Source organism: Biomphalaria glabrata, chromosome 17 (assembly GCF_947242115.1).
Source record: "Biomphalaria glabrata chromosome 17, xgBioGlab47.1, whole genome shotgun sequence".
Lineage (NCBI taxonomy): Eukaryota > Metazoa > Mollusca > Gastropoda > Planorbidae > Biomphalaria > Biomphalaria glabrata.
In genome coordinates, this window is record NC_074727.1 from 10,138,293 (window position 1) to 10,149,569 (window position 11,277).

At 33.6% G+C, this 11,277-nt stretch overlaps 2 protein-coding genes across 4 annotated transcripts in view; one reads left to right on the plus strand and one right to left on the minus strand.

Annotated features, from left to right (window-relative positions):
* Positions 1–11,277, plus strand: part of LOC106063647 (golgin subfamily A member 4-like) — a 92,905-nt gene that overhangs the window by 58,618 nt on the left and 23,010 nt on the right. The gene's annotated exons all lie outside the window — the stretch shown is intronic.
* On the minus strand, positions 6,305–11,111 carry LOC106063650 (uncharacterized). The gene is made up of 3 exons (XM_013222076.2): positions 10,941–11,111; positions 9,926–10,021; positions 6,305–7,098 (listed from the first exon to the last, which is right to left on the minus strand). Exons 1-3 carry the CDS (start codon positions 11,109–11,111, stop codon positions 6,391–6,393), a joined length of 975 nt encoding a protein of 324 aa, XP_013077530.2. The 3' UTR covers positions 6,305–6,390.

Below are 11,277 nucleotides of genomic sequence, written 5' to 3' on the forward strand. Positions count from 1 at the left end.
AATTTGTAGTGACACCTTTCTACAATAAGTAGAGCTTGTTAACAAATTCTTTAACTCGCCTATTCATGTGCTTTTTAAAGATATTTTTTTATTGAAAAATGAAGCTCCATTTTACATTTCCGTTTTACTTTTACAATTCGTGATCATTGTTAAACCTTAAACAAAACAAATCATACTTGAGTTCATTTTAATGCATTTCAAAAGCTTAGATCAACTCTGTCCGATCAAAACTACAAGTTTGCACAATTATTTCTTTTACCCGACAAAACAAGAATCAGTAAAAAAAATTGTTAACTAATTAGTTAATTAGCTATTGGTAATTCATTATTTTGTTTGGTATCTTGTCTGTCTGTCTGGTACACTTACACGTTATTTCTCCCACACCTATTCTCGGATCAAACTGAATCTTCGAGCAATTATTTATTAACATAGACAAGACACGAATTAATAAAAAATTAACTGACGAAACAATTCATTACTGGTAATTCATTATTTTGTTTAATAGAAGTAGGGGAAACAACTTTTTAGTATTCGCAGATATGGCTAAATTTGTTAGGTTTAATCACCTTAAATAATTGTTAACGCTATTTCTGCCTCACGCATTCTCCGATCAAGTTGATACTTTAAACAATTTTTTATTGTACCTAACAAAACGTGAATCAATAAACGAAACTAGTTAATTAGTCAATTTGTTTGATATCGAATATGGGAAATAACTTGTACATTATTGGTAGCTATAGTTTTGAGGATGGAGTTCTTCCTCTTTAGATAATCTTTGATTATTTTTTAAAAGGATTTTTTAAAAATTATTTTGTTTGTTTGTATTTTGTTTGTTGTTGGTCTAGATCTATTACAAATTTAATTACATGACTGATCCAAGCTAATTGATACAACTACGCTTAATATAAAGCTTTTTTATATAATTTTCTTTGTAGTTTACCTAATTAGTTGTTCAGTGAATGAAAACAAAAAGTTTGAACGTATGAGGAATGTTTAACGTGGGCTTCAGGACTTTGTGGACATTTAACGAATTGCTACTGACAACTTAGACCCTTTACGCTCTGAGGCTAAATAAAAGCATAAATGTTTTGGGTAATATTTGGTAAGCCTACTGATTGCTTTGTACACACCCACCTAATCATACCTAGATTCGTCTTTCACTCTGATTAGTGACAGTCTGCCGAGTTCAAAGTGTTTTCAAAACTGGAAAACTTTCTTAGTGAATAAAGTTTTGCTGTTGTCCCTCAATTAGTATTGTTAAAATGTAACGCACGATATTACTTTGTTTATGTCGTCCTCAAGCCCGCTGGAAAATTTTGACTCTCTCTTTTTGTTCCATTTGGAAATCTGTTGGAGCTCTAGATATTTAAAAAAAAAGACAACAAAGCTGTTTTTTTTTAACTGAAACATTTATTGAAATTAAAGCGATGTCTGCGTCAAATCTTGAAACTCATCTCATTTCTTGTTTCAAATCAGAAGTTTGTACATACATCCAGCATACTACTGACAATATTGGAATCAATATATATATGCATTTAAAAAAGAAACCATTAAATGGTATTTGTTTACATTTTAAATTCAAACTTAATATTTTTAACGCTCCACCCCCTAATGGGGAAAAGCTATTAAGTTGTGTGGTCGGTCTGTTTGTTCGCCCGTCACGTGTTGATCTCAAGAACTATAGAAAGATATTGAAAATCCGATATCATAAAGATTTTAGATCTGGAGAATTATGTATTTTGTTTATTTAAATTGTGTGACAAAATAAATATATATATATATTGTCGTCCTACTAATAATTTACCAAACTTGTATATTTGTTTTCAGAAACAAAAAAAAAGCATTTTTTTATAGACGATACAGACCCTTAACATTTTTTTACTAAAGGAAAGACTTATTTTAAAGGCCATGAATCGGAGACTGGCTATACACCAACCCCATTGGCAATAGGTCTACCGTCAATTAGATGATTATTTAATCACATCCGTTAGCCTAGGCTTCTAATAATCATTTACATCAGGGGTGGGCAACATTTTTGTATCGAGGGCCGCATTAAAAAAAGTTTGGTAATGGCGGGCCGCATATATATATATATATATATATATATATATATATATATATATATATATATATATATATATATATATAACCTTATCTTTCTAAGATATATATATATATATATCTTAGAAAGATAAGCTTGCTGTGTAGAATGTCTTTTAATTCATATATACAATGTATTACGATTTTTAAAAATTGTTATTGTCTTTTTATATCACAATATCCCCTAATGTGCAGTATTTATATATTACACTCGTGCATAATGTTTATTAACTGTGAAACTATCTTACTAGTTGTTACCCCTGTGTGTGACTGCTGTCAAATTACAGTCAGTCAACATTGACCAATGATTATACTTGTTTAGTTTCTACAAAAAATGCTTGCTCACTAAATGAGACAATTTATGTTCCGGTAGTTAAATGCCGGGACGAGCGAAGCCTTCCCTAGTGGAGCATCACCAGAGATGCTGACCATGTCCTTCAATGGTGCATACTAAATCAAGGGACCCGAACAAGACTCTCCAAAGACTATTCGGAGAACTGCCTGATCTGGAAACCACTACGCTGTTCATCTCAGATATAGGATTACTGATCTGAACCCTTCAACATGTAAAATGAGAACGAAGAGGAAGAACTGATGTGTGTGTACCCAAATAGTGTGAACAACAGCAAGGTTTTTTAAATGTGGAAATACAGCTTCTGGCACCCATAAAACTCGCTGACTGGTAGAGCTGACTGGAGCTTCTCTTTGCTTTGAGTTATGTCCTCTGGAGCTGAATCGGCTTCTCTTAATAAGTGTTGTACTTTTAATCATTTTTCACTAAAGATAGTTTCACCTTTCAACAAAGGAAAATGACAAAAAAACTATTTATTTTTTGCTTTCCTGTAGAAATGGGAAAGCCTTGTTTGAAAAGATTTAACATGCATTTGCATTTCATATGTAAACAATCAATTGCAATAGTAATGATATGAAACATGAAATTTTGTCTTCCACTCTTCGTTAGAAATATTGGCAACAAAGTCACAGTCAATGTCCTTCAAGTAACATAATAATTTCATCCTTGAGATTTTATATTCTTCTCCTTTGCCTTGCCCATGCTTATCTAGAGGATACATTGGATTATTTATTCATAAATCAGTACTACCCGTGGTTAACTCCTCTAGCTCTAATAAGTTTAATATCAAATGTATATGACATAAATAAATGAATAAATTATATGCAGCTTTGTGCAAACTTTCCTGTTTCAAGTTTATGGTTCTCATTCAAAATCGCACTTCATCAGTTGTCACACTTGCGATCTTATTCCAAGCCTACCCAACACTTAGACATTGTGTCTTGAATTGAGTGTATTGATGTATAGCCAATAAGCATAATCTTCGTTTACTTTAAACTTTTTATAATGAGACAGTTTCAATAATTTATATATGTATTTTTTAAATATTTGCGTTTTTATATCTATATACTGTGGGCACACCTGATTTCTGTAGGAGTCGGCGGGCCGCATAAAACACCTCGGCGGCCCGCATGTGGCCCGCGTGTCGTAATTTGCCCACCCCTGATTTACATCATTTCGAATATTAAAATGTAATAATAATAATATTAGACTACTGTTGTTCATCTTTCCTTTGAGGCCTTATGTTCCATGAAGAACGCAAAGGAAAAATGAATATTAATAATATTGACTAGGCCAGTCGCTCAAAACAATACAATCATGTTGGCAACAGTTTCGTCTCGCATACATCTATTTTGTACGAAGGGAGATAAGATTGTAGTTGTTGATAGGTTGTACTTCTTAGCTTGATCCGATTTTCGAATATCAAATCCTGCCTTCTAACTCTGCATTGTTCACAAACATCTGGTGGATCCTTCGGAGGCCGCATCTGAGTTTGTGTTTAGTCAAAGTCTCTTTGTCACCTTGTTTTAAAATAAAATTTAGGGTTGATGAAAGATTTACATTTTAGCAGCAAAATAAAAATACAACTTCTGGGGAAACATAGATTTTCTTTACAGATCGCCAGCTAACCGGTTAGCCTATTATAGTTGTTATACAAAAGTTGCACAGGGTGGCAAAGATAAAAGGGTCAGGCTGCACGTGATATTTAAATTGAACGCTCGGGAACTAGGAAATGCCTAGTATGTTGTTTTATATACATATTCTAGCCTTCAACAATGGCTACGCTCGTTGATTTGCTTACAGGGTATATATTATTTATTTTGACCCATCCTCTTATCCAATTTCAATAAAATGGTAGGAACCTCCCCTTTAAAATAAAAAACTGCATCCTTTTCAACTTTTCGCTCTCCCTTATAGTTTTTTAACATAAACACCTTCCTTTTGAAAAAAAAATCTAATGTTTATATAAATGTTTGTAAAATGTTTTACATGTTTCAGATGTTTCTTCAGAGTTGAAGATAATTTACTTGCTAGTCCAAGCCTCCCGCAGGACGTCGGGGGATGGCAGCGGGCAGGGTATGATCCCGGAATGAAACAGTCCGCTTTAGTCGCTTTTAGTCGCTTGCCAAATATACTTTTGACTTTCTTGTAGGCTGCTACGTTCAATTGGAACCCCCCACCTTCTATTGCCCCCCCCCCCTCAACACACCTACTTTTGGACGGTAAATTGCAGTATAACTGAGTGACATTTCTTTTTTTTTTTTAAACTAAGTTACTTTCCCCACCTCCAGAAAATCTCATTTTCTGTGAGAATTTGTTGGATTTTTAGATTATGGAATATTAGATGGAATCTTACATCATAAATTACAGACGTTCCTTTCAACAGAATATAGTCGTAATAGAAAAGTACTTCAGATGCTAAAGACTTCATGCAGATATTCAGAGATCTCGAGATACAAAAGGCTTAATTTGGTTTTATTGATTGCTTGTGTTTATTTCGAATTTGTCTGAATTACAAGGTTACATATATAGAGTACATGTGTAGAATTAACCAGAAAAAAAAATTAAAAATGATATTAAAGAACAAAAAATCTTATACGAAGTGTAATTGTACCAATTATTTTGGGTCAGTCGTGTAATCAAATTTGTAATAGATCTAGACCAACAGCAATAAATCTGTGCGATTAGAAATATTTCTACCAATTGTTTTTGTTTAGCGATATTCCATGCATTTAGATCTCTCAATACGATATGATTCTATCACTTATCTGGGAAAATTGGGGGGGGGGGCTGAAAGAAAGGGATATCTGTGTGAATTTTACCGTAATCGGATAACAGCATTTACCAAAAAAAAAGTGAGTGGGGGATGATCTGACATACTAACCACTCTGCTAGTTAGGTGCTTATGACTATAGGAGAGTGTATATTTATGTATTATTTGTTTCTAACTTACTTTAAAGCGGCGACCTAGAAAAGGGACTAATTCAGCTTATATCACGACATCAGTCAAACACAATTTCTTTCCCTTGTTCGAGATACCAGACAAAATAATTAATTACCAATAGTTAATTAACTAATTGCTTAATTTTTTAAAAATGATTCTAGTGTTGTCAGGTAAAAGAAATAATTGTGCAAAATTTCAGCTTGATCCGAGATTGTGTGTCTGAGAAATAACTTGTACAAACTTTTTCCAGACAGACAGACAAAGTGAGTTAATTTAAGCTTTGTAAAAATTAGGCCTTTAAGTTGTAGCGTATAGAAAGTAGAATTATCTAGCTATTCCAAAAAAAAAAAAAAAAAAGGAAGTGCAACATTTTTTATTATGTCGGCCTTAAAAAACTTGCTGGGTCCAGATAGCGAATAGAAGAACGTTTTGGTAATTTTTTCCGCTGCTTTTAAAAAGTTTTAGTTCTTCTATATGCCTGTTAAGTAATAACAGGTGAAATTCTCTTATTTTTCTTTTTAGTTATTCACATGTGGGAGAGTTAGTGATAGGTGATTAAATCAGAGAGAGAGCAATGCACATTTTTTTAGACATGGAAGTTCCTCTCAGATTTCTTACCATGTACCATGTAGAATAGATCATATCTAAGCATGAATGATTACATATCGTTTGAACTACGTATTCTGTCTTCAATGAACAAGCCAATATAACAACATTGACAGACAAGATAGATAGATAAATAGATGCTAGCATTTTTATTCAATAATATCTTTTATAAAAATTATTAAACTTTGAACCCTCAGTTTTGCTTATTGTCGCTGATGAAAACTCTATAGCTTTACCATTGAAAACCTATTAGTTACATAATTTTGTTTGAGCCTCTTTGGCCGTGCTATGTGTGTTCTCTCTAATATTCACTAGTCTCGTTGAAGTTTTGACTTTTCCGTTGATTAACTAGCCTACGGGCCTCTGAATGACAAACTGCGATTTATTCTTAATAGTGATGTCCGTACATACAACCAGGATCATCTGCATCTCTCTTACAGCAGGACCATATATAATAGGCTTTTACCAATTGACCATTGGAATCACAAAGTTCCTTAATTTGTTTGCCCTGGCTATGAAAATTGCAAGATTTACTGTTGTTATCTCCCCTTCGAAAGAGTTGATGGCACCTTAAGCACTTCATCACTGTCTTTACCATCTCGTCTTTACCGGTGGAACTCTTGCTTCCCTTTAGATCCACTAAGAGAAATGGGCTGTTTTTCGACACTTTTGAGGAGACAACGTCCAGCCTATTCCGCTTAATAAGAGATTTGCCTTCTCTACTTAGAATGTCTTTATCGCGTCTAGACTCCAGCTGTGGGACGTGGAAAAGTTTATTGTTTTTGAAAGTTTGTAATTGGAGCTTGGCCACTTGCAGTTGTTTCTTACAAGACGCCAGCTCATCGCGAACCCTGGTCAGAGTTGTGTTTTTGTAGTTTAAATCTTCTCTCAGTTTCACTCTGTCTTCTTCTAAGCGACTTATGCGCAGGCTCATGACTTTGAGAGACTCTTCGTTTTTAGCTTGCAGTGTTTTGATACTGTTGGATTGAAAGGCGGCTTCGTCCAGGTACTGTTTGATAAACTGAACACATGCAGTTATATGCTTCAGCTGAGGTGATTCTGTATCTGTTGGCATGCCCAGACCATGAGCTATATCCTGGAATACACGTAAAATTACTTTAATGTTCAAGAGATTTAACAAGTATGATCTGATCGTTGAAGATATTAAACATGAATTTCTGTTCGTTAGTCTTCTGTTTTCATTTTAAGTAATTTACGAAATGAATACTGCATTCACAATAGATGTATAAATCTTGTGTAATAATCAAAACATTGGTATTATTTTGTTAATTTAGGGAATTAGTAAACTAATATTATTGTATGTTTTCGTTGCGTAATTAATAAACAAGAGTTTTAAATTGCATATATATATATACATTTATATATCTACTATAAAGGAGGCGCAGTGGCTGAGCGGTAAAGCGCTTCACTTCCGAACCGGGGACCGGGGTTCGAATCCTTGTGAAGACTTTCGGGATCTTCGGGCGCCTCTGAGTCCACCCAGCTCTAATGGGTACCTGACATTAGTTAGGGAAAAGTAAAGGCGGTTGGTCGTTGTGCTGGCCACATGACACCCTCGTTAACCGTAGGCCACATAAACAGATGACCTTTACATCATCTGCCCTATAGACCACAAGGTCTGAAAGGGGAACTTTTTTTTTTTACTATAAAGTAAGTATATATTTATGTATGTATGTATGTAATGTAATGTAATGTATGTATGTATGTGACGAATAGAAATCAAAACCGCTTGACCAATCTTGATAAAACTTGGCAGGAATGTTCCTTGGTTACTAACTTAGACCGTAGTGTATGTATTGTAGCCCTAAAACAAACTTAAGACCCTAAAAAAAAAATAAAGTTGTCCGACTCTATTAAAACTATAGTATTTATGGATCTAGGCCATGTTTACAATGTTGACATGAGAAAAGATCGAAAGGATTTAGATCTAGATATAATTTTAAGAAATACACTTTGCGCAGATAGTTTTTTACTTTTGACACATGAAAATATAAAAGACTTTCCATTGATTTTATTATATAATAAAATTAACCTTCAAATTTGTGTTTCAAAACCATTTTTTACATAAAATAGTTCCTTATATCTGTGACTACAGATTTCCTGACGAACATTCTTTCATTAGACAATACCGTAATGTTACACATCTTTCCATGCCTAGGTCTAAAACTCTAATATGATATAACTTCTTTTCGCACAGATAGCTTTATACTTTAACACATGAACATACTAATTATAGTCCATTCATTTCATATTTTGATCAAATTAACATTCAAATTTGGTTTTCTAAAGCATTTTTAATACATTCGTTTATGAAAGCTGCGAAGCCGAGTTGAGATAGGCCTATATTTATTCATGAATCGCGTACTAAAAATTATTTCGTTTAATTGTTTACTTTATAATCCCATTCATTTAACAAAGCTATCGCTCTTTTCGTTTTTAATAGATATGTATGTATCGGCTTCGGGTAAACCCATTTTCGCAAAACTAATTTTATTTTTGTAGCGAAAGAGAAAAAACTTGAAAGGATCATTAGCTAACTTTAACATACATCTTAATCCAATCCACTAGATTAGTAAACACAAACTTAGACCCGCAGGCCGCGTGTAATGTCAGGCAAGTATATATATACATATATATATATATATATATATATATATATATATATATCGAAGCAGGACGTTTTGGCGCCGCCGTTTTGGCGACGGGACGTTTTGGCGCGAAATACATTATGTACGTTTATTGTATTATTTCTTTTAAAAGAATTATTCATATCTATGTTTTGCATGAGTGTTTGTGTTAAGACATATTTTTCACGTACTAAATGTAAATGTGTGTTTGTTTTTCACATCATTTTCTTTAATAAACATTTTGGCTTGTGTATGTGTGTTTATTAAGAGGTACACTTTTTTTTTCAAAAAAGTTTTTTAAGATATTACTTTAAAATTAAAAACAAAAATCGCGTGAGAGAGGGGAGGGGTGGAGAAAAGAGTATATACAAGGAGTGAAATGTGAGCAGAAGAGAGGGGGCGGGATAGGTGTCACATGTAACGACCATTCGCAAGGAGATGATCGCCAGACGCATGACGCCAACGACCAGTGCTTGGTGCTGGTCTTGTCTTCATTTGTTTAACTCTACCTGCGTCAATGCGAGATGTGTCACCCAAATCACCCCTACCCAATTTCTCAAAATATGTCTTTTCACGTTAGAGTTTGTACTGACCACATTCCGTGTTTTGATCTTTACTATGTGTGGAGTTATTGTCGTCATTCAGCGTAATAGAGCTTTAGATGTTAACATGGTTTTTGTTATATTAAAGTGTGACACTTAGCTAGTTCGTATATTACACTAATGTCAAATAAAAAAAAATCTTTTTGGAAAGAAATCCAAAAATGTCATCCAGTGCGATTAGCAGAACTCACATATAAATAAAGGGGAGGGGATAGCATGTCATTACCATTCAGGAATCTGACTTATTATAGGCCTATATTCATGAAATAAGCAAAAGCTTTATAATTAAAAAAAAAAAATTCGCTGAACGGTGTTAGAATTCATACTATACATACAATTTTATGGTAGAGTGAAATAAACATTGTTATAAAAGCTACGTGCTTATTAAATTATCGTCAAATGATATCTCGCGCCAAAACGTCCCGTCGCCAAAACGGCTCGCGCCAAAACGTCACCTACCGTATACATGTATATACAGTGCTTTAAATAAAAATAGGTGCCGGTACTCGGTGGTGGATTGCCTAACTTTGAACTACTAATAAATAAATAATAGACGTGCCGGATGGGCCGTACCGGTGCGTACCGTCACAAAAAAAGCAGTCACATATATATTCCTTAGTTCTATATCGGTTTGTGGTTGAGAGAAATTAATGAAATCCTACAAAATTGTTACTTGTAAAAAGCTTTCAATGAGTAAGGAATACTTGTGCTGTTTATCTATTTCTTTCAATGCTTCTTGAAGTCTTGCCTTCCACGCGTTTCTTTCCATCTGTCAAAACAACATCAAAAGAAGAAAAGTTTTGATGTACACAACTTCTTTATTATATGTACTTGGCATATCATTTCTTTTTCTTTGGAACGAGGGCTATGCCTTAAATATATTAGTTTTTCATTAGACACATATTTAGTCTTTTAAACCAATGACAGAAATTTAGCAGATAGAACAAATGTAGCCTATAGCCTCATATTTGTAATGGTATGTATAAGTACAAATGTAGCCTATAGCCTCATATTTGTAATGGTATGTATAAGTTAAGTCATGGTGTCTCAATAGTTGTGAAATTTTAGTCTTTTCAAAATGTGATAGCAGAAACTTCCCTATAATAAGGTACACTATTAACCAAATGTTTTAGAATCTTACATAGCTACTCTAACTAAATATTGCCAAAACAGACGCTCTTCATCGACCTGTTAGTTTGATCCATGCCATAACATTTATATTGAATATTTATGTTATCATACATAAAACCAAAGACGCTTACAAAAAAAATCGCTTCTAATCTAAATTAGACTGAGTAGTAAATATTAAACATCTAAGAACCAACATAAGTTGCCTGCTGAAACGCCGAGATTTTATTTTTTTCGCAAATCATAAGATGAACAAAGAGAAATGCAAGAAATTGTTATTGAAACACTGCCATGATTAACCTTGACAATTATATCTTCGTATTGAATTCTATAGAAACATTACTTTGGAACAATTATACCAATAGCTACCCCTACCCCTCAACTACTGAACACTAGAAAAAGAAATTTAAAAAAAAAAACAAGGACGAAAAAAAGGATCAGCTCGGCATATCTTTGACAAATTTACTAATAACATTAGAGGCTGAATTCGTATATGGGATTGAATGAGTAAATGAACTTAACTCTAGCAGTAATGCAAAGAAGTAGATCTAGGTTATTACCTGTAAAGCATTACTGACAGCTTCAAACAATGTGTCACTGCCTTTTACAAGTTCCAATTCACCAGTATCCATATTAAAACTTTGACTTAAGATTTGTCTGGCTCTTGTCTTGACGTCATTGTCTATATACACAGGAGCTTGTTGGGATTTCAATGTCTTGGGTGTATCCATGCTGCTTCTGTGTACTGATACATCGGAACATGTCAAGAACACAATAGAAATAAAGTGTGGAATTATGATTTAAAACATGAGTTTTAGTGAATAGAGCATCGTACAGACGAACTATATCTGCTGCATAAGTTATTTACTAATAATCGGATTCATAAGAAATCTATCC

Excerpts from the sequence above, each read along its gene's own strand:
- LOC106063650 (XM_013222076.2), bottom strand. The coding sequence starts at position 11,111 with ATGGATACACCCAAGACATTGAAATCCCAACAAGCTCCTGTGTATATA. Across the intron at positions 10,022-10,940 it reads CTGTCAGTAATGCTTTACAG|ATGGAAAGAAACGCGTGGAA; the intron begins GTAATAACCTAG and ends TTGTTTTGACAG. Across the intron at positions 7,099-9,925 it reads TCATTGAAAGCTTTTTACAA|GATATAGCTCATGGTCTGGG; the intron begins GTAACAATTTTG and ends CGTGTATTCCAG.